Raw genomic sequence first — 19,024 nt, 5'->3', positions numbered from 1 at the left:
GAGAACCTCACTGCTCGAGCCGTGAGGACCATGGACAAGGCGCCCACTGCGGGCAGGCAGGGCGGGGCTGGGCGGCCCAGGAGATGCAGTCAGGCGGGCAGCCTCGCTGACGGAGGGCGTGGAGGGGTGGGTGGACCGGGGCTGAGGGCCACGATGGACACACGAAGGCCCAGGAGACACGGTCAGGTGCAGAGGAGGCGGGGTCAGGGCCGAGGCCTGTGGGCAGCTGGACCCTGCAAGGTGTGCGGATGCTCACACGCATGTCCCCGGCCCTCCCTCACCCGCCGCCCGGCACGGCCTGCGGAGCGCACGCCCCGGTTTCTTAGGCTCTTGGGAGAATTGCAGTGTGAATGTGTGTGTTCCTTCCGGTAGGAAGCAGGGGCTGAGCCCTAACAGCGAGCAGGGGGGCTCTCTAGGTCACGCCGGCTGTCCCCAGGACCCCGCGGGGGGCTCTCTAGGTCACGCCGGCTGTCCCCAGGACCCCGCGGGGGGCTCTCTAGGTCACGCTGGCTGTCCCCAGGACCCCGTGGTCCCTCAGCAAGGCAAGGAGTCTCAGCCTCCGTGCAGCCCGCAGCCCGTCAGCTCACAAATGGGAGAAATTGCCGTTCGTGGCCGACCTGGATCCCACGCGGAGGCGCTTGTGGGCAGTCGCTCCCGCCCCGGACTTCCTGAGTGCTCATCCGAGTGACCTCGGGTGCAGATGGACCCCGGGAGATGTGTCTGTCGCTGGTGTGGCTCAAGATGAAACCAACAGGACACGGCCGTCGCAGGGTCAGGAGCAGGAGAGCCGGGGACCGGGAGAGGCCGGGAGGAGCCAGGCGCCCGCCCCGCAGCCTCCCAAGCCCAGGATGCAATGGAGCTGGGGAAGCCACCCCTGGCACGGCTGCCCTGGGCCCCACAGAGGCTGCAGCCAGAGGAGGAGGCGGAGACTCAGCGGAGCGTTTTGGGGAACTGACCCATGACAACGGCACCTGCTGTACTTCCCCTGCCCGCCCCCCGCCCGCCCCCGCCGCCCTCTCGTTCCTTCTCTCTCACAGTTGGCTGAAAGGTGGGGCCACTTCCGCTGCCTTTGCAACACCAGAGCCTTCTTAAGGGGAGCCGGGCCCGTCCTGCCCCCACCGCCCGTCCCTGGCCGCTCCCGACACCTGCTTGCACCTGACCATGTCCCTGGCGGAGGCCATCAGCCTCTGGAATGAGGGGGTGCTGGCGGCTGACCGGGAGGACTGGAGGGGGGCCCTGGCCGCCCTCTGCGCAGTCCAGGACCCGCACGCCCGGATCTGCTTCAACGTGGGCTGCGTGCACGCCATCCTGGGAGACCTGCCTGAGGCAGAGAAGGTGAGTGAGGGCTCTTCCCACCTCCTCAGTGTCCGCAGCCTCTGCCCTCGGGCTGGTGGCCACGGAACCCAAATCTCCAGGGAGCTTCCGCATTAGCCCAGAGCCCCCGCCCAGCTGGCCTGGGCAGGGCCTGCGCCACAGCTCCCAAAATTCCCCAGCTGCTCGGGAGGGGCGTGGGCAGCCCAGGCCGGGAGCCGTGACCAGGGCCAGGCTGTCCCTCTTCCCCCTCTTCTCAGCCGTGATGGCCCTGACCCACGGGGCACTGGTTCGCTCCGTCTCCGTCTCTGTCCCCGTCCCGGCCACGAGGTGCCCCCAGGGCAGCCCGGCCCTCTGGCTCACCAAGAGCTGGCTGCATCTCCAGTGCGCGCCTAGCTAACCGTGACTGACAGGGCGTCAGCCAAGGGCAGGGCTGGGGATGGGGTCTGAGCACCTTCTAAAGTACTTTTGCCTCTCGCGTACCCCAGTGGGGGCCAGTGGGGTCAGGGCCAGGGAGACGCCCCCGGGTCCGGCAGCAGGAGCGCTCCAGGCAAACGGCGGCGCCGCTCCTCCCTGCACCTTGGGTCTCCAAGGGCATAAACACCGCAGCGATTGCGTGAGACACGGAGCAGGAAGGCGCCGCCCCGTCTCGGAAGTCAGCTGTCACCTTTGCCTGCTGCTGCGGATCCTCGCAAGGCCCTGAGCGCAGCCAGGGCCACACCCACCGCAGGCAGAGCCGAGGGTCAGCGGGCAAGACCCCGGCGGAGGGCGCGGCCGGGGCAGGCCCTGGAGGGTGTGGGTGCCGGGCGTCCCCGCGCGTTCTGTGTCTGGATTGTTCCCTGCCTCGGCTGCCTAAGCCCCATGCTGCCAGCCTTCCGGGTAAATTCTTATTTATTACTTTAATTTTCATAATGAACCATTGTATCCTGATCCAGTGAACTTGAAAGGCAACACGCCCCTCATGCAGAGGAGAAAACTAGGGCTCAGCTAGAGAGTAGGGAACTTGCCCCATGCCACGCCACGAGGAAGTGACAGGCGCGCTGACCCGTGCCCTGCCCAACGCTGCCCGCGGCCTCCGACCTCCTCCACCCTCTCCGCAGGCCTTTACCAAGAGCATCAGCAAGGACAGGCACCTGGCCGTGGCCTACTTCCAGCGGGGGATGCTGCACCACCGCACGGAGAGGTGAGGGCCCCGGGCACTGGGAACTGTGCAACAGCTCAGCGCGGGAGGCAGCGGGAGGGCAGGCCTGAGCTGCGCCGGGGCACAAGGCAGCCGCCACTCGCAGTGGCCTGGCGGCCACAGGGACCTGACGGTCAGCCAGCACGGCACCCACCGTGCGCTGCGGGACGAGGCGTGCCGTGAAACCGCATCGGCCTGGCTTCATCCCTGGTTACGTCCGTCTGGTGAAGTAAAATCCAGCCGCAAACGAGAGAATAGAGCAACACATCAGGTAGATGTGCTGGACCGCGGCCGGCAGTGCTCACGACGCCCGCATCCGGGTTCAGTGCGCAGCTCAGCTCCGGCCTGCCTGCAAGCTGCGGGGCAGAAGTGGCGGCTCAAGGAACTGGCATCGCGTCCCTGCCATCCACATGGGCGCCCTGGGCTGGACTCCCAGCTCTGGCGTCAGCCCTGGCCCAGCCTAACCTGCAGGAAGTACCTTGGCAGATACGAGCTCTCTGTCACTCCGCCTCTCTGCCACACGAGTAAATGATTTTTTAAAAAATATTCTATGTATTTATTTGAAAGCCAGAAATACAGAGAGAGAGAGAGAGGAGAAAGAGAGAGAGAGTCTTCCATCTGCTGGTTCACTCCCCAAATGGCCGTGACAGCCAGGAGCCAGGAGCTTCCTCCAGGTCTCCCACGGGGGAACTTTGGCCATCTTCTGTTTTCCCAGGCCACAGCAGAGAGCTGGATCGGAAGTGGTGCAGCCGGGACTAGAACCGGCACCCATGTGGGAGGAAGGCACTGCAGGCGGCGGCTTTACCTGCTACACCGCAGCACCGGCCCCTACCTGCATTTTTGATGTGTTTACAGTGTTCACATGAAATAATTAGTAAAAAGCTGGCGCCGTGGCTCACTTGGCTAATCCTCTGCCTGCGGCGCCGGCACACCAGGTTCTAGTCCCGGTTGGGGCGCCGGATTCTGTCCCGGTGGCCCCTGTTCCAGTCCAGCTCTCTGCTGTGGCCAGGGAGTGCAGTGGAGGATGGCCCAAGTGCTTGGGCCCTGCACCCTATGGGAGACCAGGAGGAAACACCTGGCTCCTGGCTTCGGATCGGCGCAGCTTTAGCCGTAGCAGCCATTTAGGGAGCAGAACCAACGGAAGGAAGACCTTTCTCTCTGTCTCTCACTGTCTAACTCTGCCTGTCAAAAAAAGAAGAAGGAGGAGAAGGAGAAGAAAAGAAAGAAAGAAAGAAAGAAAGAAAGAAAGAAAGAAAGAAAGAAAGAAAGAAAGAAAGAAAGAAAGAAAGAAAGAAAGCAAGAAAGAAAGAAAGAAAGAAAGAGAGAGAGAAAGAAAAGAAAGAGATAATTAGTAAAAAGAGAAGCATTCACAGACTTAAAGTTAATCCCAACCTCATCAACAACCGGATGACGATATTCTAAGCCTTAATTGCTGATCTTTGGTGCGTGGCACACTGGCCTTGCAGGGCGGGTTCTTCCTCCAGTGTGCACGGGGGCAGTGGCCAGGAATTCGGCTCAGGCTGAGCTAGAACTTCCTGGCAGTGGCAACGGTGGGCGCCTCGTGTAGGCAGAGGCTGATGGACGGGGAGGCTGTGCAGATGCTCAGGGGTGCAGGTTGATGGACGGGGAGGCCCCGAGGACATCCAGGCGTGGGGCGGGCTGGCTCCTATCCTGGGCCGCCTTTGGTCAGCAGCAGGCCCCTACAGCCAGGCACTGGGCTGTTGCTAGGGGCAACCACAGGACGCTCAGAGGAGTCAGAGCTGAAGGAGAGGAGGGAGGGGAAGCGGGGGCGGAGACGCTGCGCCCGCGCAGTCGGGGTGGGCGCTGGGGTGGTGTCCGCTGCGGGTGTTGGACCTGCTGGGCTCACACCTGGTCTGTGCACCTGTCTGCTTCTCCCGCCCCAGAAGCTCCAGTGCAGTGAGAGGGAGGCCCGGCTCCCGTGCCCGGGATCCTCACCCTCCGGCCTGTGACCTGGACGCGGGAAGCAGGTGCAGGAGGAGGCGCAGGGGCAGCAGCGGGGTTTGCTTTGGGGGTGCGGTCTCCCCTGTCGGGGGGGCTTCAGCACTGCTCGCTTCCTCTGGGAATCTCTGCGGTCTCCCGGTATCTCCTGGTGAGGCTGCGCTGAACTCACGGTCAAGGGACCGCAGGTGCAGGTGGGGAGGGGCGTGCGCAGCCCGTGGCCACGTTGGATCAGCCCACCAGAGGTGCGGTGTGGGGTGCGGGGCTGTTGGCCGTCCCAACTCCTCTTTGGCAACTAGCAAAGTGCAGAGCCCCCGCGTGCTTGATCTGACCCCACGCAGCCCCTTGCAGGATCCCCGCCTGCCCAGGGGCCTGCCCCACCTGCCCCCACTTTGGGCACACCAGCTCCAGTGCGTTGGTCGCTGCTGGCCTGGGCCTGCGTCAGGTGGAGGCAGGTGGCACAGTGCCAGCCCCCAGCACAGGACCCAACCAGGAGAATCTTTGGAAAGACTCTTGCCTAAGGCGTGTGGGAGGAGGGGTGGGAGACCAAGAGCCGCAAACCAGGAGGCTGTGCCAGGCGAGCGAGGGGGCGAGGAGCCGGGAGCCCCTGAGGGGATGGGGCTGTCAGAGTCGGTGGAGAAGGAAATCCTGCAGGCGTGGGTGCCAGGTTGGTGGGAGGCAGAGCAGCAGGTTAGGGTTAGGGTCCAAGGCTTGCTCCGGGGGGTGGAGGGGAGCCCTGTGCCTCCTGACCCCTCCACACTGCCGTCTCCTCTCACCCCGCCCGCGTGTCCTGTGCTGTCTGCTCTCGCCCCGCCCCCGGGTCCTGTGCCTCGCCCACGTGCCCTGTGCTGTCTCCTCTCGCCCCGCCCACGTGTCCTGTGCCTCGCCCGCATGTCCTGTGCTGTCTGCTCTTGCCCCGCCCCCGGGTCCTGTACCCTGCCCGCATGTCCTGTGCCCCACCCGCGTGTCCTGTGCCCCACCCGCGTGTCCTGTGTCCCACCCACGTGTCCTGTGCCCCCTCCTCTCGCCCCGCCCCCGTGTCCTGTGCCCCGCCCCTGTGTCCTGTGTCCCGCCCACGTGTCCTGTGTTCCACCCGCGTGTCCTGTGCCTCCTCCTCTCGCCCCACCCACATGTCCTCAGATACGACTCTGCGATTAAGGACCTGAAGGAGGCCTTGACTCAGCTGCGGGGGAACCAGCTGATTGACTACAAGATCCTGGGCCTGCAGTTCAAGCTGTTTGCCTGCGAGGTAGGGGCTGGGCTTCAGGTCTGGGGAGCCCCTGGCTGCGGGGGTGTGCTCTGTGCCGGGCTACAGCCAACCCTCGGCCCCCGGAAGCCGTCCGCCCGTGTGCTGGGCTGTGGCAGCGTTGCCATGACCTCCGTTTTGTACGAGCATTCGGGTTAGCGAGCTGTCCGCTTGGCGTTGCACCGACAGACCCACAGCTGAGCCCCCACCCCCCGCAGACCCGGCCCAGTGACTGAGTCGCAGACCCCACTCAACGATGAACGGACTTCTGTTCCCAGAGGCGATAATTTGACAAAAGCCTGGCCCCTCCTGCTCAAATCACACATTAACGTAGATTCCCCAGGGGCCGGAGCTGTGGCACAGCAGGCTAAGCCACCCTGCAATGCCGGCATCCATGTGGACGCCGGTTCACGACCCGGCTGCTCCTCTTCTGATCCAGCCCCCTGCTAATGCACCTGGGAAAGCAGTGGAGGACGGCCAAGTGCTTGGCCCCTGCACGCACGTGGGGGACCTGGAAGAAGCTCCTGGCTCCTGGCTTCAGCCCAGCCCAGCCCCGGCCACTGCAGCCACCTGGGGGTGGACCAGCAGACGGAAGACTCCCTCTCTGTTCCTCCGCCTTTCAAATAAGTAAAAAATAAATCTTAGTATAACCAAAAGGCAGAGGTGGTGGCTGTGACCTGGCAGGCTCATGGCCTTTCTCCCCTGCCGCCCCCGGACGCCGACCAGCGGCGCCAAAGCTAAAAGCTCCGCCAACCTCTCAGAGGAGTCGCTGAACAGAGTCCCCTGGCTGGATTTTCTCAGCACAAGCCCGTGTTCCCAGGGCCACGCAGGGCTAACGATGGCGTCCACAGCTGCCTGAGCCCCTCCCTCCCTCCCTCTGCCTCCCTCCCTCCTTCTCTCTGCCTCCCTCCCTCCCTCTCTCCCTCTCACTCTCCCTCCCTCCCTCCCTCTCTCTCCCTCCCTTGCTCTCTCTCTCTCTCTCTCTCTCTCTCTCTAGGTGTTATATAACATCGCTTTGATGTACGCCAAGAAGAAGGAATGGAAAAAGGCGGAAGAGCAGCTGGCGCTGGCCCTGAGCATGAAGTCCGAGCCCCGCCACTCCAAAGTGGACAAGGCCATGGAGTGTGTCTGGGTGAGTCTGCCGGCGCAGGGGCGGGAGGCCTGAGACAGCAGACGCGGAGCTTCCGCGGTGGGCGTCTGGGCCGCAGTTTAGATGTGCCCGGGACCTGGCGTCCCATGTCGGGGCCTGGCTTCAGGTCCCAGCTCTGCTCCCAGGTCCGACATCCTGCTAACGTGCGTCCTGGGACGTCCCTGCAGGACCGAGTTCTGGGCGCCCGTCTTCACCTGGCCCAGCCTGGCTGCTGCTGGCTTTTGGGACATGCACCAGTGAGCGGGGCGGGGGCTCTTTCTAGCTCTGTCTCTGTCTGACCGTCTCTCTCACAAATAAAAACTACACCCCCACCACCCCCACCAAGAGGAAAACAAAGCGGTTGCTTTCCCTCCAGGAGTTGTGGGGGAGGGGGGGCTGCTCTCAGACAGCTGCATCCGGATCTTGACCCTGCGCCGAGGCTGAGGGCAGCGCGGGGACCCCGCGTCGCAGGGAGCAGCCCTCGGCTCTGGGAGGGCAGAGGCTGTGTCTGCAGCCTCTGGGCCTGGCACAGAGCCAGGAATAATCTTTGTAAAAGTGACTCGGGGCTGCAGGGGACACTGCCACCTGCAACGTTGGCATCCCGTATGGGCGCCAGTTTGAGTCCCAGCTATTCCATTTCCAAGCCTGTTCCCTGCCAATGGCCTGGGAAAGCAGTGGAAGATACGGCCCAAGTCCTTGGGCCCTGCACCCACGTGGGAGACCAGGAGAAGCTCCTGGCTCCTGGTTTTGGATCGGCCCAGCTTTGGCTGTCGCGGTCATTTGGGGAGTGAACCAGCAGATGGAAGACCTCTCTCTGTCTCTATCTGTGTCTCTCCCTCTCTCTATAAACTCTGCTTTCAAATGAATACAAGTCTTAAAAAATAAATGAAAAATGACTCGATCTGAGTCACCCAAGTGGGTGGCAGGGAGCCATTGCCAGTGCCTGGCGCGGTGTGCGTGAGCAGAGAGCAGGCGCCGGCGCCGGGAGCAGAGCCCAGGGGGATGCGGGTGGCCCAGCTGCGTCCTCACCCCTGTGCCGAGCCGGAAAGGAGGGGCCCCAAGTCATTCAGGCAAGGAGGACACAGCCACGGCCTGGCTTGGGCTCTGGGCCACCTTGGGGCATGCAGCCCCACACCAGAGACCCTCCCCAGACACCACAGCGTGGGCGAGGGGCAGCCCTCCGGGCAGAGCAGACGCTGGACCAGCGACACGGGCAGGCGAGGCCAGCACACCCTGCGTCACGAGCCCGGGGAGAGCCCTGGGTGGCCGTGTCGCGCCTTCCGCCTGTCTTCAGGTGGGGAACGCAGGGTGTTTCCCGTTACAGAAGCAGGAGCTGTATGAGCCCGTGGTGATCCCCGTGGGCAGGCTGTTCCGGCCGAATGAGCGGCAGGTGGCGCAGTTGGCCAAGAAGGACTACCTGGGCAAGGCGACGGTGAGGGGCTCCCTCCACTCCCTGTGGCTCTGGTGGGCGGGACTTGCGAGGAGGTGGCACAGCAGAGAGAGCAGGCAGGCACTTCTGGGTCCTTTCTCCTTCAACCACACCTGGGTGGAGCCACAGGGCTGCCCACAGACGCCGAGGCTGGGGCTGAGCCACAGAAAGCCAGTGGGGAGCACGCCTCCTGACTCAGTGCCCCCAAGCCCGAGAGCCTCGCCCCCTGCCCACTGCCCTGGGGCTGGCTCCTTCACACACTGGACTCCCCCAAGCCCAGCTCTGAGCCCTTCCGGCCGTCACGGGAGGTAGGTCGGCAGTCCCACTGCCCACAGTGCCCTGGCTCGGCCTGTCAGTGTGGGGCTGGGGCTGGCGCAGTAGCAGAGGTCGAGAGAGCCTGGGTCAGCAGGGACAGCCAGATGTCCAGGTGTGGGGACGGAGGGAGCCGGGGCAGCCAGGCCAGCAGGTGCACAGGTGAGCAGAGTGCGACCTCGCAGCAGTGGGATTCCACTTGGCCGTGGAGCGGGGCGCAGCCTGACCCCTGCACTAGGGCGACCCCAGCGAGCGACACCACAGGCCCGGTGTGGCTGGTGCGTGGGCGGGGACGTGGACACGAGGCCAAGCGGTGGCCGCCGGGGTCAGGGAGGTGGTGGAAAGTAGCAAGAGCAGCATGAACGGGCTAAACGCGGGATTGTTCCCTTCGAGACGGCGAGTGTGATGTTACATAGTCGTCCCTCGGTGAGACCTGGGTCGGCAGGGCGAGCAGGTGCCGCCTGCCCCGGCACGAGGAAGGAGGAGCGGCCGGCAGGAGACCACGCCGCGAGCCTCAGCTCGCTCCTCCTGTTTCAGGTCGTGGCGTCCGTGGTGGACCAAGACAGCTTCTCGGGGTTCGCTCCTCTGCAGCCTCAGGTGAGGCGGCCCCGCCTGCTGCGGGGTGGGGGTCTCCGTCAGCTGGGGGCCTGGCTGCATGGACTCTCAACCCGGGTGTGGCCCGGGGGGTCCGGTGGCTGCGTGCGCAGGCCCTGGGAACGCAGGCGGGCGGCAGAGTGGGCAGCGGGTCTGGCGGAGCTGCCTCAGGGCGCACGGGGCTGGAGCAGGCTGGGGCCAGGACATCCGGCGGCACCAGCAGGGACAGCGACGCTCCCCGCACAGCACCGACTGCCCGGGTGGGGCAGGACCAGGCAGGCGGGCCCAGGGTGGAGGGAGAGGCAGCCAGCGGAGCCCTGCGTCTCGCTGAGACCCCTCGGGCTCAGCCAGGACACGGGGTCCGTCCAGGCAGTGAGAATGGGGCCGCCTGCCCGGACAGCGCACCCACAGGGTTGGGTGGCAGCGGCCATTCCTGGGAAGAGTCGCAGCTGTGGGCCTGGGACGCCCGTGACCGAGTCCCCGGCACTCCTACTGCCGGCTGGCGAGGAGCCTCGCTGGTGCCTCTCCCAGCGCTCGATCGGGGTCCCCACCAGCCAGAGGTGACTTCCCTGAGTTCTGGTCCGGAAAAACCTCGAGTGACCACTAACGAAGGTCTCTTCTCTCCCCCGCCCTTCGCCGCTCAAACCAACAGGCAGCTGAGCCTCCGCCCAGACCCAAAACCCCGGAGATCTTCCAGTAAGTTCCACAGAGCCCACAGCAGCAGCGCCAGACTCCGGGCTGGACTGCTGCTGGCTGGGGGGGAAGGAGGCGCAGCTGGGGTCAGGCGGCGGTGGGGCTGCCCCGTGTGGCGGTGTCCCGGGGCCCCTCCCGAGCCGGGCCCGCGCCCCCTGTCCCGGGGGTGTTTGCCACTCCCCATGGGCCCAGGTTTGCAGAAGAGGAAACGCGAGAAAGGAAGTCGTTCTGTAAGGCAAGGAAGAATTCCCGCAAGTAACAGAGCAGGCCCTGCCCCTGGGGAGAACCTTTCGAAAGGGGAAAGTGACCAGGTGGCTACAGAGCGATGGCTGGGGGAGTCTGGGTCCCCAAAAGCCAGGCGGAGGGAGAGCAGCAGTGAGGCCAGGAACTGGTGGAGTGACACAGCCCAGAAGCCCCGGCCCCTGACGGCTGCGGCGGCTTGAGGAAGCAGCGAGGGGAGTGATGGGTGCACCTGGCCAGGCCGCCCGGCCCGAGTCGGCCCACCACCCCGGCCGCCCTCGCCAACCCACCCCATCCTGAGGGTCTGGCGAGTCCTCCCCCACCCCCAGCACCTGGCCCCGCTGTCACCTGCCTCCAGCCCGACCTGTGCCTCCTGGAGTCCCCCAGCCCAGCCGGGAAGGGGGGCGGCGAGGGCCTCCTCTGGTGCCCCTGCGCCCTTGGGTGGGCCGGGCAGGCAGCACCGGCTCAGGACCTCACCCCGCAGGGCGCTGGAAGGGGAGGCCCACCGTGTGCTGTTCGGCTTTGTGCCGGAGACGCCGGAGGAGCTCCAGGTCATGCCGGGAAACATCGTCTTTGTCTTGAAGAAGGGCAGCGACAACTGGGCCACGGTCATGTTCAACGGCCAGGTACGCGGGGCCGGGCAGCGCCCTGGGCTCGGTGCCTGCCAAGCGCCCGCCGCGCTCACACGCACCTCTGCCTGCCCCCCCCCCCCCGACGCCGCGCTGCAGAAGGGGCTCGTTCCCTGCAACTACCTCGAACCCGTGGAGCTGCGGATCCACCCTCAGCAGCAGCCCCAGGTACCGTGTGGGCCCGGCCCTCTGCGCCCTGCATGGGGCAGGTGGCGTCAGCGTCGCTGCGGGAAGACCCCGCAGGGCCACGCTCACGCTGGGTTGGCACCCTGGGGAGGAGGACAAAGCCCAGCTCTGTGGCTCCCCGGCTCAGGGCCAACGTGGGGGCCCAGTGTGTGAGAGTTCGGTCTCTCAGGTGTCCTGTCCTCCAGGGAGAACAGGGGACCTGGCGCTGTCTGCTTGGGGCCCTGAGTCCACGCGGGCCATGCCGGCCGCCCCCACCAGCCCCGAGGGCCCCGGCCTGGCTGAGCAGGCAGCAGCGCCCACGGGGAGGCCCTGGCCTGTGGAGACTCCTCTCTCAGACCCTCTGCACCAAGGCAGGGCGTCTCCACTGGACAGGCGGCCAGGCGGCCAGCCCTGCGCCTCCTCAGCCTGCTCCGACTGCCGCCGCCACCCGAGGGCCCCCTGCCCGAGCTTTGTGCCAGGGAAGGTTCTGACCCTGTCTTCCTGCCACCCCCAGGAGGACACCTCCCTGGAGCCCCGTGTCCCAGCGCCTCCCAGTGCCAGCGCCCCCAGGAGACCCCAGCCGTCAGCAGGTTAGTGTCCGAGCAACACCCCCAGCCTGGGTGCAGGCGTGCACTTGGTGCCACCCGGCATACTGCTTCCAGTCCCCAGCACGTCCTGGACACTTCTCCCCGCACGGCTCGCAGCTTGGAACCCCAGCTCCAACCACCCACCTGCCCAGGCAGGAAGCCCAGGCCCTGTGTCCGTGCTGCACCGCCTCCCCCACCCCCCCAACTGGGGCAGCGAGGCTCCCCTTAAGCAGCCCCAAACACCTCCCTCCTTGGGGCTGCGCCGAGCTAGGGCTCGGACCACCGCAGGAAGGAAGGGGCCTTGCCCCTCACGGTCTGGGGGCCCCAGGTGTCGCCCTGGCGCCCTTTAAGCCAGTCCTGGTAGATGCGCACGACCACATGACCGGCAGAGTCACTGGGGTACCACCACCCAGATGCCGGGAAGTGAGTTACCGACTCTACGGCTTCCCCACACCGCGCAGGCAGCACTCAGCGGTCTCCCGCGTAACCGCGACACGACCCTCTTACTCACGGGGCGTAGAGTGGCCGGGGTCTGCAAAAAGGCCCTGAAAATACGTGTTAGGGAAACTGTGCATGGATTCCCAATGTTTTTGCACCAAAATAGTATTTTTTTAAAAGATTTATTTATTTGAAAGGCAGAGTTGAGAGAGAGAGAGAGGTCTTCCATCCGCTGGTTCACTCCCCAGATGGCCGCAGCAGCCAGAGCTGGGCCAGGCCAAAGCCAGGAGCCAGGAGCTTCTTTTTGGTCTCCCACACAGGTGCAGGGGCCCAAGCACTTGGGCCATCTTCTGCTTTCCCAGGCCACAGCAGAGAGCTGGATGGGAAGTGGAGCAGCCAGGACTCGAACCAGTGCCCATATAGGATGCTGGCACTGCAGGCAGCCACTTTACCCGCTATGTTACAGCGCCGGCCCCCAAAATAGTCTTTTAATTACATTTTCCACAAACATTTTGAAGTGTATATCCCGTAGTCAACTTTCTCCGCTGCCGCCGACCAGCAATGGCCTTGAAAGCCTTGTTTCTAAGGTTCATTTATTTGAGAGTTCAAGCAACATAGGGGGACAGACGTAACTTCCATCCACTGATTCACTCTCCAGTGCCCTCAATGGCCAGGTCTGGGCCAAGCCAAAGCCAAGAGCTTGAACTCTATCCGGTCTCCCCCATGGGCGCAGGGCCCAAGGACTTGGGCACCCTCCACTGCCTTCCCAGGCCCCAGCAGAGAGCTGGCCTGGAAGAAGGGCAGCCGGGACTCGAGCTGGTGTTCACACGGGACGCTTCAGCTTAGCCCGCTTGGCGACGCCACTTGCCCTGGCCCTTGTATGTTACATGCATGTGAAACGAACGTATCAGGCACACACAGGAACAGGCGTGGGCGCACTGGTCCCGGCGTTGCTGCCGGGGGTCCCAGGCTGGCTCCCCCTGTGCCCTGCCGCCGTGAGGACAGCCGGGCCTCCGGTCATCGTCCCCAGGCCACCAGAGGCGGGGCCTGCACAGGACCCTGCCTTTCTCCAGGGGACCCCCAGAGGTCAAAGGGCAAGCTGCTCGGGGGGGGGGGGGCACCTGTGTGGGCTGGGGCCGGCCAAGGTGTTCATGCGCCCCTCTTGTTCTGTTTTCCCGCCTGTCCCATTCAGGTCAGAGACAAAAGGAAGAGCCCCAGGTAATGCGTCCAGGGTCCCAGGGTCAGAGGCCCGGGGGCAGGGGGCCAGGGGCAGGGGCCGGCCCTGCGCCGGGAAGCCACTTCCTCCCAGGCCTCCCCCCCCCGGAGCTGTGGTGGTCTGCAGTGTGGACATCCCTTCTAATGGATCAGGCGTCCTGCGCCCCTCCCCCCAGGAAGCCACGCGTGGCGTCCCCGTGCCCTACACGCTCAAGGTGCACTACAAGTTCACGGTGCTCCTGGACACTCAGCCCCAGCTCCCCTACAGCCAGCTCCGGGACGCCGTGGCCAGGAAACTGGAGCTGGCGCCGGAACACACGAAGCTGAGGTGCGGCTGGGGGGGGGGACACGGAGGCGGCGTGCAGACATGTGGGGGCGGCATGGGCGATGCAAGGGTGCTGGGGGCCTGGGGGACACGGGGCACAGGCTCCTCTCACCCGGGGCCCACTCTGTCCCCGCAGCTACCGGCCTCGGGCCGGCCCCGAGCTGGCGCCCCTGTCGGAGGCCAGCATGGCAGACGCCTGGAGCCACGTGGACGGCAGCTGCCTGACCCTGTGGTGTGAGAACTCAGTGGTGAGTGCCGTGTGGCCACCGCCTGTCACCCGCAGGCGCCCCACAGCCACCCTTCACTGGAAGCCTGCAGGGGCCGTCCCCGTGAGGGTGACCTCCGGGGGTGAGGCTGTGCTCGGTGCGCCCGTGTGCCCTCTCAGGGTCCCGGCGACGCCGTAGCTGGGTGCTGCCACCCAGACACACGGCAGAGGCCAAGCAGCTTGACCTTCTCCCAAGGTCACAGCGCTGGCAGCAGCCTGGCCCGGCCACGCCCACGGCCACAGCCACCCCAGGCCCTGCAGCCGCCCAGAGAACGGGAGTGAGGAGCGGGCGGGGTGGAAGGTCTCCCTAGAGGGAGCACTCGCCGCCACGCTGACACCGCCACAAGGGGGCGCCCTCAGAGGCCACGGGGTGGACGCCCTCTCCTTCCTGGTCCCTGCTCCCGCGATTGTGCAGGAAGCCTGGCACCCCAACACCCGACGAGTGCCAGAGGTGTTGGTACAGGAACAGAAGCCCCGCCTTCTCGCGGCCCTGGGGGGATGGTGTGGCGCCAGGCCGACCACGGACAGGGCCACCGTCATGGCGCCGCAAGTGTGCATTTCTAACGGGCGCTAGCGTGGTGCTGGGGAGAGGGTGTCGGGTTCAGTGCTCAGCAGCTTGGGGCTCTGTGGCTGACTCCGCCTGTTTGCTCGGGACCACAAGGCTTCCGTGGATTTCAAGGTGACCAGGCAGGTCCACGGCAGGCACTGGCCACGCCCGGGCTCCGCGAGCTCGCGTCCCAGGAGCTGCTGGGACATCCCGGCCCCGCCCTCCAGCGGTGCTCAGTGTTCACGGCCCAGCAAGGAGACCAGGTTCTGTGCTGACTTCAGGGTGACCAAGGCTTTCCAGAGGAGCCCGACGAGAGCGAGCTCTCCAAGGCTGACGACCGGACCACGGGGCCGAAGATCCGGGAAGGCAGCCACGTGGTGGCTCGCTTCCGTTACGAGGCCAGCCAGCCGGAGGACCTGGAGCTGCGGGAAGGGGACGTCGTCCTGGTGCTGTCAGAGGGTAAGCGGCGGGGCCGCGGCTGCCGGTTCCGCCCGCTCCCCAGCTCCTGGGTGGGCAGAGGGGGTCGCGGCCGCCGGTTCCGCCCGCTCCCCAGCTCCTGGGTGGGCAGAGGGGGTCGCGGCCGCCGGTTCCGCCCGCTCCCCAGCTCCTGGGTGGGCAGCAGAGCGCACTGGGCTCTCATTCCTAGCAGGCAGGGCCCCCCGCGGCCAGTTCTCGCACCGCACTGCACGCTCTGCTCAGCTGCGCCCCTTTCTGTCGGGAACCAGCACGGTAGAAACCCTGGGGGAGCCCCAACGCCAGGGCCTCTCCAGCCTTGGGAGCGTAAGCGCACAGCCCGCACCGCCCCCGGGGACCCTGCTGTCTGCGGTGCTGCTGACTGCTCTAACTCCCGGTGTCAGTCCTAGCCACCTCCACCTGGCTCACTTCCCGGCCAGGCTGAAACCAGGAGCCAGGAGCTTCACCCACCTGTCCCATCTTCTGGTGAGGCCAAGCAGCCAGGACGTGAGCTGCTCCGCCACGACACCGGCCCTGTGGTCTCTGCCTTGCACGGGGCTGCAGCACCGTGTGTTGGCAGTACAAAGTAGGGACACACTGTGATTATCAGATTGAGAAGTGAGCAGGTTGTGAACTTAACGGGGTGGAGAGTATGCAAGTGTGTGGCTCAGAACACAAGCCGCTGACAGAGGCGGTGCAGGTGCGGTGTGGTGTCTTCCCGCACGAGGGACAGGGAGACAGGGAGACGCGGGCTAAACTGCACGGAGCAGTGAGCCGTGCAGTGTGCGTGTAGGGACAGTGGGAACAGAAACGCTCCCCAGGGCATGGACGAGAGCCCCGAGCAGGCGCACCCCTGTGGAGCAGGTGGGGCTGTGGCTCAGCCCAGCCGCCATGCTGGACAGCCAGGGGATGGCTTCTCAGACTGTCAAGGGCACGTCAGTCGCCAGGCGTCGTCTTGAAATGGACTCGGGCTCGAACCTGCCTGAAACACGCCAGGTGCCAGGACAGAGGTTTCCAGGCCCTGGCCGCACAGCGAGCAGCAGACGGGGGCCGGCGACTGGTCAGCCAGGGACCCCGCCAGCAGCGGCCCTGAGGCGACATCCCTGCGCGCATGGTGTGGTGCTGGGTTCGGGGGCTGCCCCACCAAGTGGCTGCTGTGTCCTGGCAGCGTGGGACACCACCCGCACCCGTTACGGAGTCAGCGTGTGCGCGTCTTCCAGTGTGGTCTGCAGGGCACTGCAGTCATTTTTAGGAACAGTACCCGTGGCTCCAACTCGGCCTCCATGCCAGGCCCTGCTCTATCGGCCACGCCCCGCTCTGCTGGCAAAGCTGCCGAGAGTCTCAGGAAACCCTAGTCACTGCTCATCCCTCCCCTGGCTTCTCGGAACTCGCTCCCGGGCAGGGTCCCTGTCGCTTCCCGAGACCACAGGCTCCGGGTCACGGCGGCGCGCTCTCCCCTCACAGTGAACGAAGAATGGCTGGAAGGCGAGTGCAGGGGGCAGGCGGGCATCTTCCCCAGAGCCTTCGTGGAAGAACACGCACCCGCACAGCTGCAGGGCACGCCCAGCGCCGGCGCAGGCCAGGGAGCCCTGTCGGCCTCCGAGACACCGCCCTCCTCCCTGATGTGAGCACGTGCAGGGGCACGGGGAGGGCGGGGCCCCTGCGGGCACGGGCGGGCGCCAGGGTTCCCGTGAGCATCTGCTGAGCTGTAGGTGCACACACGGCGCTCCTCTCCGCACGTCCTAATCTCACAAAAGCCCCACAAACCACACAGCAGGAGCCCAGGCCCACGGGCTCGGCGTGCGCGCTCCTGCTGCGTGACTCTGCAGGCGCCCCCAGGCAGCCCGGCAGCCACACTCGCAGAGGCCGGCCGGGCGGGCTCCCGTGGGATGCACGCTGACGGGCGCCGTCTTGGGGAGGGGAGAGCTATTCCCCAGCCTCCCCTACACCGTCCCAGCACATGGGACAGCCGGGCTGAGTGGGCCCCACAGGCTAAGCGAGAGCCCCCCTGAGCCGCCTATCAGTGTGACGGCAACGGGCGACTCTCAGCGCCCCGGCCCTGGCCACTCTGCGTGGACGCCCGCCGGTGCGCCCCTGCGGCCGCCGGTCTGCGCCAGGGCTCCCTGCAGCGCCCTCAGGCCCTACCCTCGCGGCTCCCGCTCCCCGTCCTCGGGCCGGCAAACAAATGGCGTCACACAGGGCTGGCTGGAGAGAACAGGTTTAATTAAAGGCAAAGCTGATTCCAGCAGCTGCAGGTCTTGCACAGACAGACGAGAAAAAAAACCAACAAACCCAAAAACCCCCAAACCAACCAACCCCCCCACCCAGTTTCCCACACAAGCCGGCTTCCGAGGCCGACTGCTCCCCCCTCACTCCACAGCGAAGGCAAAGCCGTGCGCCCCGAGTTGGCACAGGGGGCCGGGGGGGGGAGCTCGGTGCCAGCTCCTGCACCAGCGTGCCGCAGCCACCTGCCACACAGCGCGTGCACGCCGGGCAGGGCCGGGCAGGAGGCTGGGAGAAGCACAAAGGGGCGCAGGGTGCCACTGGGTGGGGGCTTCACCCTTTCAGGCCTTGCCAAAAAAACAAAAACAAAACAAAACCCCAAACACCACGGCAAACGGAAGCAGTAATAGAAGCGTCCGGGACTCCAACCCCCTGAGAGACGAGCGTGCCCTCCCCCCGCACGGCCAGGGCCCCCAGCTGCGCCCTCGCACACGGGGCCCCGTCACCAGCACAGCAGTGGACATTTCCATCGTTTCCCTAATTCCCCTCGGACCCCTCAGGAAGGACGGGCGCCGCCTGCGCAAGCGCACTGGGTCCTCGCGCCTAATAAATAGCAAAGTCAAAGTCCATCTCCCGCTGTCCCCGTTCCGCTTGCTCTGCGCCGCCGGGCGCGTGTCCGTGCCGCCTCCGAGACCACGCTCAGGCGGGCGCCCTCGTCTTCGGCCGCCTCCGGGCCCCGCGCCGGAGCCCACGCTGCTGTCGCTCGGCCAGTCGTCGCGCACGTTGGGAACAGAGACAGTTAGTAGCACACAGCACAGGGCAGGGAGGGGCAACCGGGCAGTCGGGGCACAGAAATCATCCAACCAAACGACAGCCATGCTGAACGCCTCTCCCCGCCCGGAGCGGACTGGCGGCCTCCCGTGGGCCCGTATGCTGCCCGCCGTGGGTGCAGCCGGGAAGACGTCGGCTGCCAGTCCGGCCCAGCACCACCGCCCCTGCGCGTCCTCGCCGGGGTCACGCCCCCACGTTCTGCTGGGGCCCCGGGCCAGTGCAGGGCCGGCCGGGCCACCCGAGGCCTCGCGCTGTCCCTTGCGGACACTGCCACTGGCTGAAGAGGCCGGGCTCACCCTGTCGCCACCCGCCTCCCACAGGGCAGTGAGGGACGGGGCTCCTTGTCACCCGCTGACCCGCAGCACGTCAGTGTGGCGTCACTGCCGAGAGCAGCGACAGCAGCCAGGATGGCTGGGAGCGATGTCCACTACTCTGTCAGCAAAGCAACCGTGAGTGGACTCCCGCTTTATTCCCCAAGAGGAGAAAGCACTGAGAAGTTCCCGCGGCTTCTCCCATCTGCCCTTGCTTCTCAGCTTCCACTTCCCACGTGGCTGGGGACGTGCGTGACGGAGGTGAGCGGCGGTGCCATCCGAGACCGAGCGGGACCAACGGGGCCCCGGGGACGGAGAGTTCCCGGTGGGTTTTCTTTCCGTTGCACTGCGGACATTCCGTGCACACTCAGCGGGCTGGTGGGACACTTACACCCTCGACAGCAAGGAACGGCAGAGGGCTGCCACCGCCGGGCTGAGCGCCAGGCCTGCGAGCCCGGCAGGCCGGCTTCGCGGAGCCTCCATGCGCAGGCTGCGCTCGGGCCTCAGTGTGGAGGGTTCAGGGCGCCTCGGCCCCGCTGCTGCTGCTGCTGCTGCATCAAGAGCTGCTCCAGCGCGGACGGTCCAGGGCGCGTCATGGAGCTGGACCAGATGGACTGCAGACAGCCGGGCCGTCAGTGCTCGGGCCCCTGCTCCGCCCCGTCCCCCAAGCCGGCAGCGGCCAGCGCCTGCGGCGGGGAGGGCCTGGCCCCCTGCTCCGCCCCGTCCCCCCTAAGCCGTCAGCAGCCAGCGCCTGCGGCGGGGAGGGCCTGGCCCCCTGCTCCGCCCCGCCCCCCAAGCCGGCAGCGGCCAGCGCCTGCAGTGGGGAGGGCCTGGCCCCCTGCTCTGCCCCCCCCAAGCCGTCAGCGGCCAGCGCCTGCGGCGGGGAGGGCCTGGCCCCCTGCTCTGTCCCCGCCCCCCCCAAGCCGTCAGCGGCCAGCGCCT

At 66.2% G+C, this 19,024-nt stretch overlaps 2 protein-coding genes across 6 annotated transcripts in view; one reads left to right on the top strand and one right to left on the bottom strand.

The window, feature by feature from the left end:
* The first annotated feature begins 1,029 nt into the window (after positions 1–1,029).
* NCF2 (neutrophil cytosolic factor 2) lies at positions 1,030–17,569 on the top strand. Of its 2 annotated transcripts, XM_070054884.1 has the most exons (16): positions 1,030–1,335; positions 2,412–2,494; positions 4,396–4,479; positions 5,591–5,699; positions 6,694–6,828; positions 8,150–8,257; positions 9,104–9,163; positions 9,813–9,856; positions 10,578–10,719; positions 10,822–10,890; positions 11,402–11,477; positions 13,105–13,130; positions 13,304–13,455; positions 13,589–13,700; positions 14,546–14,723; positions 16,182–17,569. In XM_070054884.1, exons 1-16 carry the CDS (start codon positions 1,162–1,164, stop codon positions 16,343–16,345), a joined length of 1,716 nt encoding a protein of 571 aa, XP_069910985.1. In that variant the 5' UTR covers positions 1,030–1,161; the 3' UTR covers positions 16,346–17,569. The 2 variants fall into 2 exon arrangements, with proteins under 2 accessions (XP_069910985.1, NP_001075570.1); NM_001082101.1 differs by lacking the exon at positions 4,396–4,479 and having other exon boundaries at positions 1,138–1,335; positions 16,182–16,446.
* Positions 16,920–19,024, bottom strand: part of SMG7 (SMG7 nonsense mediated mRNA decay factor) — a 77,087-nt gene continuing 74,982 nt past the window's right edge. For all 4 annotated transcript variants that reach the window (XM_051841429.2, XM_051841430.2, XM_051841431.2 and 1 more), the window contains one exon: positions 16,920–18,696. In XM_051841429.2, the coding sequence (XP_051697389.1) occupies positions 18,586–18,696 (111 nt within the window). In that variant the 3' untranslated portion in view covers positions 16,920–18,585. The remainder of the gene's footprint in view (positions 18,697–19,024) is intronic.

The sequence above is a fragment of the Oryctolagus cuniculus genome, chromosome 13 (genome assembly GCF_964237555.1).
Source record: "Oryctolagus cuniculus chromosome 13, mOryCun1.1, whole genome shotgun sequence".
Lineage (NCBI taxonomy): Eukaryota > Metazoa > Chordata > Mammalia > Lagomorpha > Leporidae > Oryctolagus > Oryctolagus cuniculus.
This window is presented reverse-complemented; position numbering and strand designations above follow the sequence as displayed.